The sequence below is a fragment of the Amblyomma mixtum genome, chromosome 1 (genome assembly GCF_055824585.1).
Source record: "Amblyomma mixtum isolate Tamu chromosome 1, ASM5582458v1, whole genome shotgun sequence".
NCBI lineage: Eukaryota > Metazoa > Arthropoda > Arachnida > Ixodida > Ixodidae > Amblyomma > Amblyomma mixtum.
Genome location: NC_143012.1, coordinates 36,228,178 through 36,250,965, shown reverse-complemented (window position 1 = coordinate 36,250,965; position 22,788 = coordinate 36,228,178). Strand labels below are relative to the sequence as shown.

Below are 22,788 nucleotides of genomic sequence, written 5' to 3'. Positions count from 1 at the left end.
TGCGGCATCACCAGGGTTAATGGTAAAAATGATGATCAATTCGCGCGCATTATATATGTCCTCAGTTGAAACACTTGTCACCTGGCGTCGACTTCGTTCGACATGGAATTCGGCGTCGGCGACATCAGAATTCTCGATTTCGTTGAGTCTCCTCAGTTAACACACTTCAACACAGTAACACGAAAAATCTTTCTTGTTGTGTTGGACAAAAAATGATTTTATGTGGGAAAGGTTGGGGCAGATTCAGTAGATCGTTGATGAAAGATTAGAATCTCACACTATTTTTCATTCGTTAGACGAGATTTAGCCCAACTGCATAACGTACTTCGCGTCACTTTTTGTGCACATGTATGAAACAAACAAACATGTTTTCCTAATATGTGCCCGCTTTGCTCAGCCGTAGTGCCCGTAGCCATGGCCGTAATGACCGTGACCGTAGTGGCCGTGACCGTAGTGACCATGGCCGTAATGACCATGACCGTGGTGTCCGTGGGCTACGGTCGATGTGATGTGACCCAGATGCGAGTGGTGACTGGTGCTTTGGCCGTGGTGGTGAACACTGCAAGCATGAAAGGAAAGGGATTTTGAAAAGAAAAACTGAAAACTGTGCATCACGATACCTTGAATGACATCATGGAATGCGTTGCGTCATGGCGAGGACTGGATTCATTGTGCAACTCGACGTCTATTCTCCCCTAAGCACCTAAATGCCATGCCTTTTAAATTCCCGACAATACCTGTTGAACTAAAGCGATTGATCTATTGAAACACCGCACGTGTGAGTACGTTAAAATTCGGCATAGCACTTCTAAAGCAGGGAGATTTATTTAAAAAAAAAGATGAAAGCTATCTGACTTCTTTATTATCAACTCTGCAGTCCACATGACCGTTATGGATCCCTTCCCTTACGGCGCGGTTCGGGTGTCCACCGATATATGTGAGACAGATACTGCGACATTTCCTTTCTCAAAAATTTTCAAACGGCCTTGAGTCTCCCTTTCTAATATAACAGCTCATTCATTCTTTCATTTACACTTTTCAGAGTACCCGTAACAGCACTTTACTGGCCAATAGCTGAATCCCAAAGTTTTATATTACGAAATACAAGTGCGAAAGATCGCAAGAAAAAAACTGCGCAGACAAGAAGGCAACGACCGCAAGCACCAATGTTTTCAGACTTTCGGCAAGCGCAATATGAAAAAATGCCTAATCCGCATCTGTGGCTTCAGTAACCGATACAAAGGCATTAAGCGCCACGGGCTACTCATGAACTGCACGGGGTATTCCAGATTTTTCATGCAGTTTCAAAAACTGCGGCTTCGGCCGTACTCCGAACATGATTAAATAACCGTTCTGTCATCAAGTAATTTGTACATACTTCGCGAGTCATTATAAGGAAGCAAGGACTCAGGAAAAGAAAGAAGAACAGAACCACTGGTCCCGAGTCCCTGGCCTTGTGTCTTGTGGATACCCGTGGATACCCGGCAGCTCTGGTGATCGAACCCCACACCTCTCACATGCGTGGCGGATGCTCAAACATAAAGACCACTGCTGCGGCACAAAAAAAAAAAAAAACAGCGGAGAGCGCTGTTGTTGCCTTACGGGTACGGCACTGGCACGGGCACGTGGTACGGGCAGTGCTTGGTCTCGTGGTAAGGGATGGGAATGGGCATGGGAAACATGCTGTGCCGGTTCCCTCCCAGCAGGGCTGCCGCGGCAACCCACTTCAGCATCTTGCCGCCGCTTGCGCGCTCCGTGAAGGAACCCAGGAGCAGGACGAGGATGAACAGGAGGGGCGTCAGCAGCCACCGCTGCCGCGCCTCCTGGTGCTCGGCTGGTCGCATGCCGTCCGACGAGAGAAAATGGCGTCTGCGGAAGAGGAGGAGGAGGATATGAAAAAACTGAATTGATCAATGTGCTATTCAGTGTACTGTAAGCGCCTGTGTTCATTCCGTTCGGTTCTTGTATGCTCTATTTGGCCTCAGACTCAAAGTCCCAAAGTGACTCGGGCTATGAGGGACGCCGTAATGAATTTCCGGAGCTCTTCACTACGGCGTCCCTCATAGCCTGAGTCGCTTTGGGACGTTAAACCCCAATAAACCAAACCAAACCAAACCATTGTACTTGTTTTTTTTCGTAACCATGTGCCTATCTCCTGTAATTATCGCAACAGTATTCTGAAATGAAAAAAACAAACAAACAAACTTTAAGATCACTGCGGCGACCCACACTGGGGGGCAATGCGAAAGCAATCTATATACTATGTCGTCGTCCGTGGCTGTTCTGACGTACATGTACTACATCGACGTCCATGGCAATCTTTGACCTCTAATGGTATTTTTTCGCATTTTTTTTACCTAATTACACGTCATAAACCAAATTTGACCCGCGGAAACATTTTATAACTCACTGTTTATCACAATCACACTTTCACATATTCATCTTCAGAGAACGACGTAATCATGCGGAAATATTTGCGGACACTTTTTGCTGACGCGACAGAACCATATAATGCTCTCGCATTAAAGTGCTCTCGGATTAATAAATATAAATTGCGTACACATGACGCCTCTCTTTCTCTCTGTTCTGTTCCTCCTAAATTCCTTCTTTTACAGCACGGTTCGCACATCCACCCCGTGGAAAACAGGTCCTGCGCTTTTGTTTTCGTCGCAGCTTATTACTGTTATTATTATAACGATTAAAAACAAACTTCTGCGTAGTTATCTCGGAAGTACATAGAACTGACTACCATACGTCCACAAGGCATGGTTATGGGGGCCTAACGCACCAAAGCGACTCAGACTACGAAGGACACCGTGGTGAAGGGCTCCGGAAATTTCGACCACCTGGGGTCCTTAAACGTGCACCGACATCGCACAGTACGCGGGCTACTGTTTAACGGCCACTATGCAATTCCCGAGATGAAGAGGACAAACGAGAAAATTTACTACACGCGTGTGTGGAACTCAACAATTTCACGGTCACCTGACAGAAGCTGTAGGTGCACACTAAATCAGTAGCTGACTTTCTGGCTGCCTTATGCGCGACACAAACGTACACAAATGAACAACGCTCAGAAACCATCTGCACACTAACCTGACCAAACCCGAGGATAGCTTACTCCCTGTCTACTCCTATATAAGCTTAATCGTTCTTAGAGTGTACCCGTACTGAATACATGCACGCTGTAGTTTGCGAGAGCTGAAAGAGCGAATGACTGCGCAACCATGCCGGTCGCCATCCTCTTTAACTAGTGAAAAGTCAATCTGATAATGAGTCCGTTATCATTCACAGGGGTCATTGACAGCGATATATCATAATTTGAGACGCAAAATAGCTCACCAGAGTTCTGGAAAACTGCTAGAACAGCAAAGCTTGGCGACAGACAGACTATAGAATGCCACGCCGGCGTAGCAGCTAGTGTTGTCGGACGTGCGCCTTCGAGGCCGGCTGAAAGAGAACAGTAGGACGCGAGGGAAGCTGCACCAGGTTTTTAAACGGGCCCGACAGCGCCCCGCTAGGCAAGCGTAAACTCCCATTAAAAAAAAAAAAAATGTTAGAACAAAAGCTAAGGCGTGAACAGGTGGCGCATCAACGAGCCCTGCGTAATGGAGGCAGTAAGTGACACGGAGAAGAACCGGTGAGAATTAAAAAACAAACAAACAAAGACGCCTGCGTCTGCGTTCTGGAGGAAGAGCAAACAAAAACACGGAACTCACGGAACTCAAGGTTGGATCATTAAAAGGGAAGAAAGAAGACAGTAGAAAGTTACAAAGAATAGAAAGGAAAGACAGAAGCGACGAGGGAAAGGAAAAGAACGAAAATCAGAGAAAAAAAGTGAGCAATAAAGAAACAAGATGAAAGGAAGGGGACGAACGAAGACGAAAGAAAGCTACAAAGAATCGAAAGGAAGAAAGGAGAGACGAAAGAAAGAAAAGAACAAAGATAGGAGGAAAAAGTCAGCAGTAAAAAAACAAGATGAAAGAAAGGCGACGACCTGCTAGGCAGAAATGAAGAAAGAAAAAAAGGAAGCGAGAAAGAAAGCGAGAAAGAAAGAAGGAAAGAAAGGAAGAAAAATAAATAAAGAAGAGGGGAAGAGAAAAAATCATCCCTGTGTATACAGGCGAAGTTGAGACCGCCAAAGACAGTCGAGAGCAGCGCCACGGGTGGACGCCTACGGCGACGAATGCAGATGAGAGCAGTCGGCGACACTTTCACTTTTGTTGGCCGCGCGCGCACGGCCTCGCTTGTCCGCACACGCGTCGGGACTATGCGCGCACCGGTGGCTCTTCGCTGAAGACGCAGACTTTTTTCTCTGTCTTGTCTCCCGCGCGCTCGCTTCGAACTCACACCTAAATGCACCGGCAACTTTCGCAAGTATCGTGTGCTCCAGACCGTGAACTGTGCTGCTGTTTTCGTGCGCGGATCGCTCATGCATACTACGCGTTGTTGCTTTGTTTACTATACCCAGCGAGAAACAGGAAAAATGACGCGGTGGAAATGATCAGGAACTATGAGCACGCGCTTATTGTTTGCTGAACAGTGCAGTGCGGAAAACAGTAGGCTAACTAAAAAGCAGCCATGTAGACGCAGTCATGGCTGTCAAGCGCATGATTCAAAGAGAGTGAGAAGGAAATAAATGAAAACAACGAAAAGGAAATGTAAAAGAGAAGCTTAAATATGCGCTAGCGCAGATTGTATAGCTTGCCAAGCGATAAGGCGAGCTTCAAAATCAGAGCAAACTCGCTCCAATGAGCTCTACAGCAGTCGAACGCGAAATTAAAAACGAAACGGAAACTAACTTAAGAAAGGTAACTGAAAAACAGGCGTGAATGAGTGGAAGAGGTACACTCGAAACTCATCATAACGAAACGGTCTATAACGAAATAGTAGATATAACGAAGGAATGACGATTCCCCTTGGAAGCTTGTCAACGCCGGCTATAACGAAACTACGGCTATAACGAAGTAATCGCCGTGTCCCTTCAATCTCGTTACAACGAAGCTCAGCTGCATTACAACCCTTACCCATTCGAGCACGACTTGTGTTGCTGCTTCTAAGCGGCAAAGCAAGTTTATAAATAGTCGAAAAACATAAAAATTTCTTGTCTCAACAGATTTTCTGTATTGCTTTAGCCCATGAACTTGTAGTAAGAATAATTTTTTTTAGCAGCAACGCAATTCTGTGCAGTTACTAGACAAAGTACTACCCAGCTTTGTGTAGTAACTTTGTGTAGGAGCTTTATGTAGCAGTAACCGTCTTTGGGTGTGAGATGGCCTTGGATATTAGGTGGGATATTCAGGAAAATATCCCCGTTTAGGAAAAAGTACTCCCATCTGGAGGATTCTATTTACGATGTTAGTAACAGGACCAATAAAATTAACCAACAGCCCATTTAAGAAGAAGATTAGAGGCGTCATCCTCCTCCGGCCATGAAGCCTTAAAATGGTGATCAAGAGCTATTACAACCAGATTGAAACACCTTCAGGTGAATGTTAGCGTTTGAGAGGATTTACCATAGAAACTACGCTGATTGCCTGAGGCGTGTTACAAAATAAAGAATATAAGGGTGATTTTAATTTTCACCTTTACAGATTTTTGATTTTAAAAACTGTGACAAATACTTCGATGCGGTTTTTTGAGCTGAATTTTACAGCAAGGCGGACATTAAGTAACTCACATGCATCAATAAGCAAACGATTAGTGAAATAAATTAACACATAACTTTTTAATCTTTGATTTTAGGGGCAAGGTTATACTGCTGAATCGATGGCCGTCAACATCGAAGGTGAGTTGTGTTTGTAAATTTTCTTAATTGGCGGTGTGGTTCGAAATATCCAACGTGACAAATGCACATTTGAAAGCTCACAGAGGCGGCTTTCCCGCGTTGCATATTTAAAAAAAGGGTGTTTCTCGCATTTACGCATCAAATACAGGCGCAGTTGAAATATTTCATGTTGTTGAAGAAGTTTACCTGCTTTTAGTGACAATACCACGCGCAGCGGCTCCATTTTATAACTAGGCCATGCGGGAAAGACAACTCAAGCTTTAAAATGCGTATTTTTGACGTTCGATATTTCGAACCGCATTTCGAACCGCAGGTGAAATATTTCGAACCGCAGGTGAAATAATGGAAGAGTTGCAGTCTGGGTCAGTTGATACGTGGTCTTGAATAAATAAGCCAGTCAGGACAAAGATGAGACAAGATACACACTGCATTCAAAATAATGAAAGAGCTTTTCATTTCGAAAAAAAAAAAAAACTACTTTGTGCGTCAGTACTGAACCGATTTCGTTCACCGATAAAGAGCTTCGATTTTTCCGACGTAACATGTGTCCTTCGGCTGACTGGCGTGGGTGTGTGTTTTTGTTCCATCTGCCGCTATCGGCTTCTGTTGGCTCGCATTGAAGTTTTAGTTCACAAACTGTGTTTGTTCTGTGTCTTTTGTGGTGTCCGCGCCCTTTTGCAAAGTCTTGCCATCGTGTATAGGCTGTTAAACGACTGCCCCTATTAGCAACTCTTCTTAACAGGACCCGCGGCTAGAAAAAAAAAGTCATTAGTTATACTTTCGAGCCAGGCAACGGCATAATTAATTCACATCTTTATTGTGTAGTTCTATCCACCGCGAAGAACTGAAACATTTTTTATCAATACCTAGACGCAATAATTTCTAGTTGCTCTTGCGTGCTTTCAAGCTCCTTACTCCATGCATGTGCATTTAGCTGGAAAAAGTGTTTTTTTTGTGACAATAATTCTATAGTTTCTTTTTGTACATACAGAAAAGATCAGCATTTAACGGGAACACTGAGGTAAAAGAGTGACATAAATTAGCTTTCACTTCTCACAAAGTGGACAAGCATGAAGTAGTTGATGCATTTAGACCAATACCAAAAAAAAAATTAAAAAGCAAAATCAATGCTTTTCATCCTTCTTATGCGGTAATTGTTGATGGCAAGTTAATATGCTCTCTTTTGGATTGATTCAATCTGTAACATTCTTCTGTTATTGTTTTCGCGACATTTGAATCATGACAAAAACATCTTCAGGAGGCGTATGTAGAACTATTCACCTTGCCCCATCTGTCTGGCATGTTGCACACGCACTATCATCTGTTAAAGTAAAAAACTTAATTGTCTTCGTGCCCGGTGTCGTCGGGCACTGCTTGCGATCTACATTGTTCCCATGTGTCGTCTTCTTTGTTCACTGTAACTCGATTTTAAATCTAAAACACGGCATCTAATTCAAAATGGAGATAATTTTGGTTTTTGAATTTGCAGAGGCGTAATGCCTGATAAATGTGACTATTAAGAGTACTCCACGAATGCAGTATATTCTTTTTAAAGCTCAGAGCACCATGCCTGAGTGAAACTCTATCGGAGATATATGCATGCCTTTTACTCGAGAGCGACATGCACCGGCGCCGCCAGCAACGGTGACAACCTAATGACCCCAATGGGCAGTTGAACTCCCTTGGACGTCCCGAGGATGTCCTGAGGACGGTTGAGACGTCCTGAGGACGTCCAGTGCAGCTTCAGTGCCCACCAATTTCAGTGCCCGGAGCAAATTTTCTTGCTCCACGAAACCGAAGGACGCATTTCAATGGGCGATTTGGATTCAGGTCCTGAGTTCTGCCTGGGCAGTGAAAACAAGGCCCCTAACTCCCCAGACGTCTTACTTCTTCGGGGATTCAGAGAGCTGCTCCGGATAGCCGATTACAATTCGCCACGTCGAGAATGTTTCTACAGCAATTATGGGATAACAGTTAGGTCTTTCAAACATACAGCCTGTGAGAGACCAATAGTTAGGCCGCCGCGGTGGCTCAGTGGCTATGGTGCTCGGCTGCTGGCCCGAAAGACGCGGGTTCGATCCCGGCCGCGGCGGTTGAATTTCTTTGGAGGAGAAATTCGAGGCCCGCGTACTGTGCGATGTAAGTGCACGTTAAAGAACCCCAGGTGGTCGAAATTTCCGGAGCCCTCCACTACGGCGTCTCTCATAGTCTTAGTCGCTTTGGGACGTTAAACCCCATAAACCAACCAAGCCAACCAATAGTTATCACGGTTTAACAGCGGACGAAGAACTCTTTTTCAAGAAAGTCCATCAAGTCGAGACGACAATGCAAATCCCCGGGAGCAATAATACGCGAGAACAAGCTTCAACAGCAACAAAAATAAACAAAGAAAGTATAAAGAAGTGACACGAAAGTGCCAACCGAAACAGTTGAAAGCGTTTCCCGTTCACTTTTCTTTCTTCAATCTTCCTGTATTTTTCTCTCCCGAGCTCTTTCGATTTCCTTTCTTTCAGCCTGTGCGAGAAATAGACTGGAGCCTCCTAGCGAGCGCGCCTGGAAGCTCACAAAGCAAAACTCGCGCTAGGCAGCGAAGAAAGAAAAAAGTGGGGAGAGGCAGTTCAGCAGTTGGGGAGTGAACGGGGAAGCGGACGCTCGCTTTGAGTCGTCGTGTCTCTCGGGCGTCCGTCGGTCGGTGCCGGGTGCCGTCGCGCGAACTGGAAAGCGATGACCGTGACATTCCCGTGTCGCCTTCGTCTCGCGTCGATGGCTGGCGGCTTGCATTCCGAGAGCAGGCATCCTTCGCCGGTGCCAAACTTGGAACAAGGGACAGACAGTGCTCTTCGGAGACGACCGGGTGCGAACAAAAAAAGAAAGAAAGCAATAAAACAAACAGAAAGAAAAACAGAGACGAAAGAGACATCTTCGCTCGCCTCCTTGCGTAGTGCCCGTGCCGTCTGCGTCCCCAGGAAACTCGAAGCGAGCAGCTGATCGAACTAGAAAAGAACAATAAAAAAACAAACGCGAATGGCAAGTACGTGAATTCGGAGAGAACGGAGGGCATGTGTTTTTTCGAGTCCTTTCGGTGACAGCGCATTGAATTCGACCCGGGAGGCGGCGCCGGCTGTGACGCCCTTGCAAGGAAAAAAAGATATAAAGATAAAAAGAAAAGGTCGTGGTATAAAGAGCTTTTTTTTTTTTTTTACTGTCGCTTGTGAAAACAGCAAACGTGCAGCCGTGATCACTCTCATTGGTTCTCTTTGTGTTGCAACGAGACGTTTATATTCGTTAGGAGCATCCGGTCGTTCATGCACGAAGTGTAAATCAAAATTTAAGTTTTTCAGAGTTTTGGGAACGTGTACGCACTCGGAATAATTAAAGCGACAGCATCGACCTTAGATATTAATTGAAAACGCTATAGATAGCGCCTCTCATTTGTGAATGATCAAATAAGGTCAGAAATTCAGAAATTAAATTGCAGGGTAAAGGGAGTATAGGAGGACATATGAGGATGTGTAGGGGACTTTCGGTTGTACAACGTACTCGCCGGCTGATCAGACCGTTGCCATAACTCCGGCGATCAGCTGACTATTGGTCGAAAATGACGTATTGGAGGTTGGTCTCAGCCAAAAGCGGTGTATGGGTCAGAGAAGTGGGACCTATCAATAATACGCAGTCTTTGACCTGTTATCGCTTATCCCACAGCCACCTGTTAACCTGGAATACCGGGGTGTGGTTAAGCATCGGTTCGCAAGCTTGAGGGCGGGGATCGCCCTTACAAAAATGGTCTACAGACAGTCTATAGACTTCTTGTAGACTCTATTGCCTTCTTATACATACTTTTTGCCTATTCATAGTCTATAGAGTGTCTATAGACAAAAGTCTAACAAAAGTGTACGGCCATAAATCTATAAACTGTCGATAGGCTGTCTTACCATTTGTATTGCCTTTAGACTGTTCTCTAGCATTTGTTGGTAGAGAGTCTATAAACTTTATAGATAGAAGTCTATGGAAATTCTATAGACTGTCTAAAAATATTTTTATAAGAGAAGGCGTGTTGAGCAGAATAAAATAGTCTCTCTACGTACCACTTCTTTACTCTGGAAATAGGCGCAAGCTCCCGCAATTTCTTCTGCGCCACCTTCCCGCTTTGTTCTCTTTGCGAGCTAAGCCTAAATTATTAAGCCTTACAATGAAGTTGGCCATGCAGCGCAGTAGCAACAGACCACTGCCTTAGTGTACTGTGCCTAAGCATGCTCCACCGAGAAAACAAAAGAAGAACGCGAAGAAGTGGGCACTGGTTTTGAATTCTTGATGAGACAAAGCGCTACATGGGCTGACAGTTGTAGCCATGCAAACTACATGGCTTCTCGAAGAGATATTGGCGATTTTCGCGAAGTCGACGCCACGCTACGGAGGCGCCGCTAAATAGATTAAACAGGATCGGCGCGCGGTACCTCACTGTTTACTCCGTTGCTTGAGTGTGTTTGCCGGCACAATGAGATGTCATAGTTTTCCTGTAAAAATATATGTTAGAGGCCCAGTTACGTATTTGTTTGCATTCTGATGAGCTAGAAGAGGCGGTAAGTCCATACAAAAATATCCTGTGGCAAGCTATAGTCAATTGGCCCAAATATGTATAATTCTTCATATGACCGTCTTTAGCTGTAATAGTTTCAGGCGAATAAACTTTTTTGTCGACAACTAAAAACGACTTTACGGTTCCGAAGCTATAGCTTCAGTGGCACGCAATTTTCAATAGCTGGCGATAAGCAACGCTTTTGGTGTGTATAGATAATCATGAAAGGACGTAGACGGACATAGCTCAGCATGAAGTTTATCCATAGACGCCCATAGGCTTTTTGTATGGGAGTTTAACAGCGTGAGTTTGCTGGTGCCAGATTCATGCAGTGAGAGCACGGGGGCAGGAAGTTTGCACGCTGTTAAGTCGAGTGCTTGCAAGACCATAACAGCGCAGTTCTTATCAGGCACCAAGCCTCTGTCTATTCTATTTACAGAAAGACGATTTGAGTAGACCTATCAAATACCAGGCGCTGTCTGTTAACAACAATATCTGAGAATATGCAACTAATGCAAGCGCGAGGAGATTTGGACATGAATGTCCCTGTAATGGGAACTTTATTACGGCAACGCCAGTATGGTGATTTGTTATACACGGAAATTGGTGGTGGTGATATAGTGGTTTACTCCAACTCTATTTCGTTTTAGTTCTTTTTGCACTTCTTTATTACCCATGCATTCGCTGTGATTGGAAACATACACTCAGACGGTCGGATAGTAAGAAATGAATAGAATAGGAAGAATATATTGCATCGTAGTGGTCTTACACTCGTTACGCGCCTTTCATCCAATGCTTACGAACAACCAGAGAGCGCCTGGCGTAGGGAAGGCGATCTATTGTTTTCACACCCTGCCTGCACCCACGATTAAAAATATTCGTCAAATGTTTTAGAGGAGTGCCTCAAGGTGAAGTTGCTTAGTAATAAAGGAGTATTTACTTACTTATGACATATAAACTCCACCATTGAGGACTACTTTAAAGGATCTCACCAACACTGTTCCCACTTCGAGTTATTGATGAATTAGCTCCAGCTCTATCATTTGCTAGCCGTCTCGGTTAGCTCAACTGTTTCGGTGAAGCGGTGGTCCCGGGTTCGAACCCTGGACCAGGGCCAATTTTTAAAGCGAAGTTTCTGTGTAAGCTGTACAGCTTTCCGTTGGGGCCATATGGCTGTGTTTGGGTGGATGACAATGAGTAATTACTCTCTTATAACGATTAAAAATATATATTCGTACCTAATGTTGCACGTTGTCATTAAAATTTATGAGCACGGAAAAACGCAATACGCGGGCAGCTTCTCAGGCGAGAGTAGGAATGTTTTTAGCTTGTTTTCTACGCAAGCCGCAGGGCAGTCGCTCAGCCTTGCTTACCTGTAGTGCTAAATGAAAAAAAATTACGCTTCTAGTTCTCCCATTAACTCGTTGTAAAAGTCTGCAACGCCGATGTTATTGATTTAAAATTCTCTCCACAATGCGGGTTCCCCGTCCACCGTTCCTCATTTCTCTCCTTCCAACTTCTCTCGTTTAGTGATTTTACGTCGTTGGGCAACGAAAGACCGACTCAAGCGAGGTCGCCAACATCGACAAACAACCCAAGCAGCGCAGGTACATCGGCCCAATATTGGTAACGTTTTGGCAAATACTGGTCATACAAAGGGCCAGAGTGAAACCATCCATTTGCAATATTGGGCCGTTTACTTGTGCTGCTTGGGAAGCGCGAGTTCATCGCGAAATTTGAAAACAAGCCCGATTCTGCCTACACTCTAAACACGAATACGCCCGTATGGGAATAGAAATAGAGTACAACAGAGTAAGTTTCCTGTAGCGCAATGATTTTTTTGTTAAAGGGAGTGTGCTACAAGACAGATTACTCCCTTTTAACTCCTTTCTGTTTACAGTCAAGGCTGCGCCCAGAAGGAGTCCTGCGTAGCGCCGCCATATTGGGCAAACTTAGACGCCCGCTCACCGGTGGTGAAAACCGCCAATGGAATAGGCGTGTGGAGGTTTCGGTTTTTATGTTTTTTAAAATATTGGCGGACTTTTTTTGGCGTTGATTTAAAAATCAGTTTTTTTTGCGAATATTAATTTCTGTGGATGAATTAATGCCTTTTTTTTTCAGTCTGTATAATGTGGTATTTTTGTGCGTACAGAACTCGCATACAGCTTATCTGAGCCTTTTTGTCAGCCTGAACAGTGGATTTTCCAGTAATTAACGCGCAGATGTTTGTACTTAGAGGTTTACTTGTACAAAGAAGTGATATGGCCATTAAAAAAAGAAGTTACGAAAGGTAAATAATGAAACCATCAGACAAAAACGCAGGTGGGACTCTACTTCTAAAAACTTGGTTCTTATCATTGGGTTGGGACGGGGCATAATGTGGTCTCCCTGCTGACGGCAGTGCAAGTACTTCCGCTCAACCGTCGCGGTATCCAGAAAATCCCATTTATTCGCGAAGCTTATGCATGATACCATATCACAGTTCTTACATGTAGCACTGAAACTCATTTAACCAAGTAAACTGCCTTTAGCGGATGATGACAGTAGAGAAAATTCACAGGGATGCCTAATTCCGTTATGTGTCGGCAGTGCGATAGCATTAGAAGCTCTTTATTCCTTTACCGGGAGTGACGTCACTTCCGGTCTAGTGACGTCGCTTTCCTCCAGCCAATCAGCGAATTTTATGACCGACGACCCATTTTTTGTTCTTGATGAGGCTACTAATGCAACAGCTTAAGTACCCTTAGGATGCGGAGAATCAGGATGTGGATCTTCGCAATCTTTAGAGGCATGTAAAGTAGCATACAAATGTCTCAAACCGGGCGACTGCGCTAATTCTCGGGTACCACCAGCTCACTGGGCCCTGGATTCTGCACGCTACTAAATTTTTCATTCGATAGTGTGTAATTCCTATAGGTTTGGTTTATTGGTTTATTGGGGTTTAACGTCCCAAAGCGACTGAGGCTATGAGAGACGCCGTAGTGAAGGGCTCCGGAAATTTCGACCACCTGGGGTTCTTTAACGTGCACTGACTTCGCACAGCACACGAGCCTCTAGAATTTCGCCTTCAAGAAATTCAGCCACCGCGGCCGGGATCGAACCCGCGTCTTTCGGGCCAGCAGCCGAGCGCCGTAACCACTTAGCCACCGCGGCGGGGCAATTCCTATAGGAATTAGTACTACTGTGTATTCTCATAGCCAGCTAGAGGTGCCGCAGATGTGAGTCATACTGATAATTTTAGGTTAGAACCGCATTTAAAAAGCGAATCCGGCGTACTTTTCAAGTTTTTTTTTCCGGTTGAAACACAAAAGTCAAGGCCCCTATATATAATGAAGTGCGCTAGCTTCACCAGCGCTCACAATGAATTCGAAGGCTTGAACCATGCTTTCCTGCTCCACGAATTACAAAGCGGGCGCACTAACAAACAAACAATCATACAAACAAACAAACAAACAAACAAACAAACAAACAAACAAACAAACAAACAAACAAACAAACAAACAAACAAACAAACAAACAAACAAACAAACAAACGAACAAACGAACAAACGCATCTCTCTGCGAGCTCTCTATAGCGTGCAGGTTAACGAACTTGGTCCGTGGGTAGCACCTTTGCCACCGTATAGAGCGGGCTGCTAGCGCGCCCACAAAGCACCAGGAAATTCCACTCTCGCAATCTTCTCCCCAGGAGCCCTTTGCAGGGACCTTCTGCTTTCGCACAGATTATCATTACTGTCGGGAAGCAGGTCTCCAACGGCGGCGATAACAATCAGAGGCCGTCCTCTCCACGCAGTCGCTGCGTCTGTTCTCGCTGACGATCGTAATTATCCATCGCCGAGCTGCTGTTCTTCTCCCACCACGATTGTAGCTCCTTACAGGGAGCTCTCTGGGCTAGCTCCCGCAACTTCCGTACACCCTGCCCCTTTGGCGCGAAAGCAAAGGCTCCCGCCAGTGTCGGGAGTCAGTCCAATTGACTTTCGCCGCCACTGCCGACGCCGCAGCCGAGTCTGCAGCCACGCAAGGCAGCAACCCAGCAATACCGATGCTCTTTTCTTCGCTGCGGAGCCGCGACCAGCCGACCATGTGTGGTAGATGGGCCAACGCAAGCGACGGACAACTCGGGACCCGCCAGTTGCCGCGCGCATCGCTGAGCTCGACGCGTGCCCGGGATCTGAGACGCGACGAACGAACGAAAGAACAGAAAAGAAGCAAAGAAAGAAAGAAAGAAAGAAAGAAGGAAAGAAAGAAAGAAAGAAAGAAAGAAAGAAAGAAAGAAAGAAAGAAAGAAAGAAAGAAAGAAAGAAAGAAAGAAAGAAAGAAAGAAAGGGAGCCTTCCTCGCCGGCCAGGAGATGACGGTCCGTGGGCAGCCAGCTATGGCGAATGGAGTTTGATGGTGGCGAGGAACGTCCCCGTTGACAAACGAACGACGCGACGGCACTCGCACGCTGGGTGGCGCCCGCGCTCTGAAGCGGAAGTACGGAGAGTTGCCGAAAGATGGCGTGGGGCGAAGCAGCGACTTGAGTCGCTGGACGCACCACGAGCCGATGTCGCGGAAGGGAGATTGCGTCCCGAAGCCACCACCCCTGTCAACATTTGCGCATGATGTCTGCATTTCGGCTCCGCAAAAGACCCCCCCCCCCCCCGTCCCACCCCGCCCGCAAAAGCACATCCGCTTGTGCTGAGCCGTTTGTGTGTGTTTGCTCTTCGGTTGACTGTACGTACATACGTACATTACCAGTCCTGCTTGCATGTCGTTTCGGTCGTTGGTTTGTGGCTTTCAGCGGGGGAATGATCCGCTCTCTTTCTTTCTTGCTATCTCCGAAAAGACGTCGAATTGTGGTGCTTCGAATGTGGCTCGGCTGAACGAAGATTTGCACAGGAAAGCACTCGAAGAGGGGAGACGGGCGTGTACGGGAGCGGACAAATGTCGGCGGGGTTAAAAAGAGACAAGATAGAGTCATCGCATTTATCGTCCCTCCTGCATTTCCGGTCGTTGATCACTACTTTGATACGACGAGGCATAACATTTTTATTTTCCGGTATGTGTTGGTTTGACAGAGAAGACACTGTGAGCTCATGCTCCGTACTGTTCGGTACAGCTAGACATCTTAGCAAAAGAAGTGATTGATATGAACCGCGCTGAGGAAGTGGCAGAGTTTTTAATTCTTTTTTCCTCCAGAAAACAGATTACGTGCAGCATCTGCAATGCTGTACCGTTTGTGTCTGAAAAGAACCCCTTAAAAAAATGCAGCAAAAAAAGTCGAAATTTTGCGATCGCTATTTTTCACACCAGACTTCGCCTTACGAAGCTGTCACATTTGGGAAAGATTAAAGCGAGGTTAGAAGAACGACTGTACAAACCCAAACACTTCACATTGCGACGCTCGCCTGCTTGCATGGTGTCCGGCGTTGTTGATGGCGCCTTGCACTAAGTGAATGCGTAAGGAAGCAGCTTGCTTAACACTGCTAGCGGCAATCCTTTTACTATGACAGCTACGTGGAAAGGATTACTTTCCTCCCTTTCACTGCAGCGTCAACTAATTTATCGCTGTCATTTATTCTTCCTTTAAGGGTAACTGAACAGCTGCTAAAATTCGGCGAGCTTAAAGGAACCGTGAGGATAAATTTAAGTCGGCCTGTACTCATACCGTATCACGTTTTATTCACGAGGAGACTACTCTCATCGCAAACGAAGTTTCTGTAAGCTAGAAAAGGTGAAAAAAAAAAAAAGGAATACAGGGGACGTATTCTATAAAGATCCATTTTTCAATCTTCTATTTCGGATCCTTTTAGTCCCCTCTCATTGGTCAATGTCGTTCGGTGACGTAGCTGCCGGTTTAAAGCGTCCGCGGGAAGTGACCAGACCTCGCCATTGGCTACTTATTGGAGCCAATGAGTAACCGTGGAGAAGGCTGTCGTCGACGAGGGGATCCGCGACTTCGTGATTTGTGTGGCTGGCCGGTTGGCGCTTTCGTCTGATGCTGCCGCAGCGCTGAAGTCAGTCCAAACGAAATGAAAAATGGACCTTAAAGAAGGAAAAACAGCGCAGACAATCAGGGCGGAGAAAGAACACGGTGGCACAACGCACTTCCCAAGTATCCGCCTTAACCCAGAAAAACGGTTATTCATTTCGGGTGGATCCTTAGAGAACACGGCCCCTGGTGTCGCCATCACCGGCCATTTCGGAAACTAAACTGCATGCGTTGATGCTGAATTTTGGGCTCGGATCTCGGATGCTATGCTACACTGCCATTCTCTTCACATAGGCGGAAATCGTTAATTCCTTCCAGGTGTGGACATCACGAATTCGGACCGAGTGGGGGGGAAAATTCTTGAATTAAATTTTAACAGCCGTGGACAGGCACGGACCGTTCTACGGGGTAAATTGCATCGGCGCCGCTGCCGGTAATGAAGGAAGAAGTGTTGAAGAAAATTACTGACCAAACTAGCTTACGGCTTGTTAAGACTTTCGGCAAGAGCTGTCATGTCCGTTTTCCTTTCGCGACAGCGCTCCGCCATTTTCTCCCCTTTCGTCTTCTTCTCTTGTTTTTTTTTTTCTTTTCCTTCTTCGTCATCATCCTCTCTCTCTGTCTTGTCATGGCTTAGGTCTTCGTTTGACTTGCCTTGGCTTACCGCCCATCCACTTGGGCGACAAGGCAGGCCAAGCTAAAGAAGAAGAACAACAACAACCAAAACTGCTTCCTTTACACGATGGCAACTCAGGGTAGGCTCCCATTAGCGGGTCTCACCATAAGAGGAAAGGATCGGCAACTGTCTCCCTTCAAGGGTGGACTACTTCGGAAATCCCCCTCACGCCGTCGACGCTCAGCGTCTATGCAGCTCTGTCTTTTCTTCGGCACGAACACAACTTATGCTCCGAAACCAGTGTTTGAGGATCTTCACAGAAATTTAATCGCGGACAGAAAATCCCTTTGTTAACAAACAGGCTTAACAGAATTAACAGACTTAACAGAATTAATTCAAGAATCTTTCTACGTCATTTTCAAAAATAACAGCTCCTTTCAAACTTTCCGTCCGTTATTTCTGTATGAAATCTTTTCAGATATCTGCCAGTACGCATTCCATCTCAATCTATGGGGTTCTACACAAAGGCCTGGCCGATTCCTAGTTATAATGATGATGATGATGAATTTTTATGGCGGGAGGGCATCTGCGGCCAAAGAGAGCCATGACACAAGGCATTTTCGTTTGCTCAAGGTGGGGTCAAAGACCCACTGCCCAAGCATTTCGCCCTGATTCAGTCGAGCACCAGGCTTGTACCCATTGTATCACCGGTGGGTACCCGGCGGCACTGGGGATCGAACTCCGCACCTCCGGCATGCGAGGCGGATGCTCAACCACGAGGCCAATGCTGCAGTCTATTCCTCGCTATATCCTGTGCCAATTTCCTGCGTTTCAAAAATTAGTCTGGTTTTATAATCTTTTCATTTTTCCTTTTGATTCAATGTTTGCATCACAAGTTTCTAGTACTATTTTTGTTATTGTGATACTGCTGCATAATATGTATTCTTTGTTCCCCTGATGCCTTTGTATATGTAGGGGCCGAGGGCTCGTCAAGCCTTGCTGGCTTTTTTCCTCGGCCCTTTTCATCGTTGCCATGAATAAATCTGTATTATTATTATTATTATTATTATTATTATTATTATTATTATTATTATTAACATAGGACAACTACGGCCGAGGCGGCCGTATTTCGATGCATGCGAAATGCAATATGCGCATGTGTATTGTGCGATGTGAGCGCACGCTAAAGAACTCCAGATGGTCGAATCTAATCCGGATAGCCTGTGCAATGCTTCGAGACGTTAAAGACCAAAATTGGCAATTAATGAGTCCTACAACTTCTTCACTCTTAGCGAATTCTGTGAACGAAAGGATGAAAGTGGGTTGAGGGTGAGAAGAAAATTGGAGATTAAATTCTCGGAGCGTGCTGCGAATGAGAAAAGCAGCTATTGCTTCTTTTGAAAGCCGCGGGTTTGTCTCACGTGATTGGTGGGCGTCACAACCGAGCCTTGAAGGAAGGGACGAAGGAGGGAGTGAAAGAAGGGAGAGAGAAAGAAAGGCCGTATTGGAGGGCTCAGGAATTACTTCGACCACCTAGAGACCTTTGCCGTGCACTGACATCGCATTAAGAAGGATAAACGGGCTTTACATCACACAGCAAACCGACGCCCCTGTGGTTCAGGAGATTTGGCTTTAGTTGATGTTCACTATCTATTTGGAACTATGGCTTGCAATGTTCACTTCCCGCTTGAACTGGTGCATAGCTCAGCTGACAGGTTCCCTATGCCGTTCCCTGGCTGGCGCTAGTCTACCAGACCCCTTCCTTTCCTGATGGCACGTTCTCGAGGGTCATCCAAATCATCCGCAGCTGGCTGGGACACCAAACTCCCATGACAAGACTTCGGAACCCGCTGCAGTTTTCAGAATAATCATCAATGATAAAGGCTTCTACAGAACCATGGGGACGGGAACAGGGCATGAATCCCAGCTAGTTTATTTTGACGGTCAAGACCAGCAACGAAGAAGGGAAATTCAAAAAGACGTTGAAATAGCACGGTTTCCTCTAGGGATATATCGGTCTCCTTTCATTTTTGTTACTTTCTCCGTTTTTTTTTATTCACTGGCCTTCATGACCATCAAGGTGACCAGCGCTCCCAACGGCCCATCTTTGCTGTTTTGTGGAGTGAGCTGAGTGGCCACACATGGCAGAAACGAACAAAAACAGCGAAAAGCATACACTGCCGCCAAAGAATCTCGAGCGCCACTGCCAAAGAGTCTGCCATGCACTCCGGCGCGCAAGGCTCTCGGGGAAAGAGAGTTTGACTGTCCCCACGCCTCCTTCCTTCCTCGGCGCGTTCTGGCGCGAGCCCCGGGCCGGCAAGTGCTCTTCCGCTCGGCCTACCCCAAGGAGTCATCACAGGGGGAGCCGGCCACCATCGAAGACGTGGCGTGACTGCGGGCATAATGGATTTCCCCGAGCCTTATCGGCGCTTGTTTTGCCCCCTTCTGCTGATGTTGTTAGGGGCCCCGGCCGATGTTCGGTAATATCCAAAGCTTTACCCTCCTCCCCGACCACTCTCACCCTCCAACCACCACCCTTCGGCTTCGTGGCGCTCCCACTTCGCGCCAGCGAAGAACCGCCTCGGAAGCTCGAGCGAGGCTTAGCACTCTCCCTCAGTCATCGGGGGAGGCCTAGGCAGCTTAGCGGCCTACAAGCCTCGACTCGCCTGGTCGGAACTTGCGTGCAGTGGGGTTGGAACGCCAAGAAGCTGCGATGTCGGTTCTCAAGCAAAAAAAAAAAAAAAGAGAGCGTACTGCGTTCAAAACTCCGAGCCCGCGTTCCGCGCCAAGTTTTTGGTTGTGGGGCCCTGCGAGAAGTGTCGAGTCTGCAAAAGGAATCCGAGGAATACCGCGACTTGCGTACTCAGCGAGCGCTCCAACAGCACGCGAAGAATGGCCGGTGAAGTTGTGGCCCGCTGTATCTCTAACGCACAGCCCGCCGCTTTCTTTCTTCCTTTAAGCGAATGCCCCCCTCCCCAACCCCTTTCCTCCTCCTACCCTCCGCAAACACACGCATTGGAATCATAACCAACACACATGCAAGTACACCGAGAAAGATGTTTTTCGATGCATGAAGCAAAAAAGATACGCACAAATGCTTTCAGCAATATGCCTCACACTCTTTTGAGCAGCCTGTTCGTGTTTCTTTATCGGAAGTCCTTGGAGTGTAGAATCAGACCCACGAGAGTAAAAAATAAATATTACAGAACGTCCAATACAGTCGCTGCCAGACACAGCTTATAATAGTTTGAGCAGTTTGCCGGTTTCGAGTTCCGTGCTTTTCAGTCAGAATAGATGAATGTGATTCGGTAATTAAGACACATCTATGTTATCGATGCACCACAAGGATGAGGACGGAGACGTAGAACCAACTCGCCCAATTTTCCACCCTTTTGCAACTAAGACAGATTCTTCGTTGACAGATGTTTTCAGGAAAGGGACCGCATATCTGTATGTCTAATCACTCCGATCCTGTCGCGACAGGTTATATTGCCAAAAAAAAAAAAAAGATTCGTTCACTGTAACCCCACTAAACAACTCGGAACCAGTGGTTTAAGCGACCCCACCGTTTCGTGCGCGCAGTGACCGGGGCTAAGCTCTTCTCGAACGTTCTCTCCGCGGTGTCCTGCGTCGGTGGCGGTGTTCCGAATTAGCCAGCCGCACTGTGGCGGTGAATGGCAGGGGCCTCGGGTCCCGAGCGCGGGAAGCCGTGGCAGGAGCGAGCCGCCAAAGCACTGAGCGCCGTTACCGTCGACGGCTGTCACGGGAGTCCAAAGATGGCCCGGGAGACAGGGCGCCCCGCGATGCCGCCTCGGCTCGCTTCTTCCGAAACCGTCGCTGGCGGCAACCGCTGGATGGCAAGGGTATGACGTCTAATGTGGATTCGTTTTTGGTGCGAAAGTTTGCCAGCAAGGTAAAGTGCAGAAATCAAACCAGAAAGAAAGCGAAACAGCTTTTACGCCTCCTTGGCAGCAAACCAGTGAGGAACTGAAAAACTACAGTTACTGGCCAAGTTAAATATCGTGGAACTGACGTTTATGAGCCTGTATTGACAGTTCGATGTTCGGATTGACATATTAGATAACAGTAGTAGTAGTAGAAGACCTTTATTCGGCCATAATTTACAGGCCGAGCATGTCGACCGCCTGGGCGACCAGAAGTTGCTGTTCTTCCACCCCTTCAGCGCCAAGCCAGTTGAGCCAGGTGGTGATGGATAAAGAAGGTGGGGGGTAGGAACCCGACTGCTGAGCAGCCGGGCAATAGAAGAGGCAATGGGCCAGGTCCGCATAGATGCAGGGGCAGTTGGGACAGGAAGGGTTCGATCGATCGCGATAGAGAAAGAGGTCAGACGGGGTGATGACTGCATTCATTTGGATGTGCCGAAGAAGGCGAGCCTCTGGCATCATGAGTGATGGATGAGGGGGAGGGCAGATTGATGTTTTTAAGCTGCTATTTTCGTTTCAGAGCCTGAATTGAGGTATAAAAGCTTGCATTGATATGTATGAGCCTGTACGAGCTCCGAAGCGTCCATCCCATCGTCTTTAGCATGGTCAGCGACTGCAATTCTTCGTTTCTATCACGATACCTGACAAGTCGAAATTCGTTCCGACTTAAAAAAAAAAATAGCCTTGCAGTATTCACCGTTCATAGCCGACATTAAGCCACACGAGAGATGGGCCAAGATGTTTGAGGTGACTTGTCAGCAGGTATCGTTAAAGATACAACCGTGAGAGACTTCTGTAGGAACATAGCACATGCTCACATCGAAAACAATACCTTTCACGACGCTGAAAATCTCATACGGCTGCCGTTATACAATGACCTTAGTAAATGCGTTTGTTCTCCCAGGCATATAAACAAAGAAACGATAACTTTACTTTTTGCCGACGGACTGAGCGAGCGCATTCGCAAGGAGCCATTTCTTCAGCGAGCCACTGTAACTCATCCTTCAGTCAACAGGTGTCGCCAGCTGACAGAGAATGGCCTAGCTGTACGTATGTTTCAGATTAAAGCGTTTGAGACATTTCGCCAAAACTTCTTCCGCAACACTATAGGTCTATAAAGGCAAATGCAGGTCAACTTAGCAAAAAAAAAAAAAAAAGGAGAATACCGCTCTCGGAGCGTACAATGGCAGTGGTGTGCTTGTTTATGAAGACATGCGGCGATTGTACTCTGGCCTTAACACCCTCACTGCGTTCCGTGTCGAACGAAACGCGCAAGCCGTGTACAGGCTGTGACTTTTGTGATCAGTTTCCTATCCATGGCTGCGGTATACTGACGTGCAATGCGAACGCTCGACTACTTGGTCCGCTCGACCACTAGTAGTCGACTACCCGACTAATTGCGTTCCTCCAGTACCAACGCCTGGAATCGACCCCCTTCAACATGGCTCGCCCAAATTACAGAAATTAGTTTTTGAGCGAAGGAGAATGGCGCAGTAATTGTCTGACGTCTCGGCGGACACCTGAACCGCGCCGCAAGGGAAGGGAGGAAGGCGGGAGTGAGTGCGTGAGTGAAGGTGAGAGTGGCAGGTCTCCGGGATAATTTCGACCGCCTGGGATCATTAACGCGCACTGACATCGCACAGCACAAGGACGTATTTTGTGTTTCGCCTCCATCGAAACGCGGCCGCCGTTACCGGGTTCGAACCCGGGGTACTCCGGCTCGGTAGTCGACTGCCCTAACCACTGGTCCCTTGCGGCGGGTGCAAATTACAGATGACACAAGAAAAGGCACCGCAATGAAGTGCGAAAAGCCGGCTCGAAATAATTTTGCATATCGGTGCCCGGGCTTCTTTGAAGTTAAATGCGCTTCACTATTTTCCGTGCTTACACGTCG

At 46.7% G+C, this 22,788-nt stretch overlaps 1 protein-coding gene across 1 annotated transcript; it reads right to left on the bottom strand.

Annotated features, from left to right (window-relative positions):
* Positions 1–393: 393 nt before the first annotated feature.
* Positions 394–1,844, bottom strand: LOC149366022 (uncharacterized). The gene is made up of 2 exons (XM_089569565.1): positions 1,603–1,844; positions 394–559 (listed from the first exon to the last, which is right to left on the bottom strand). Exons 1-2 carry the CDS (start codon positions 1,842–1,844, stop codon positions 394–396), a joined length of 408 nt encoding a protein of 135 aa, XP_089425691.1.
* Positions 1,845–22,788: the final 20,944 nt, after the last annotated feature.

What these genes read in the sequence shown, in the direction of transcription:
- LOC149366022 (XM_089569565.1), bottom strand. Translation starts at nt 1,844, where the DNA reads ATGCGACCAGCCGAGCACCAGGAGGCGCGGCAGCGGTGGCTGCTGACG. An exon ending in CCCGTGCCAGTGCCGTACCC is followed by an intron (nt 560 to 1,602) that starts GTAAGGCAACAA and finishes TCATGCTTGCAG; the next exon opens with TGTTCACCACCACGGCCAAA.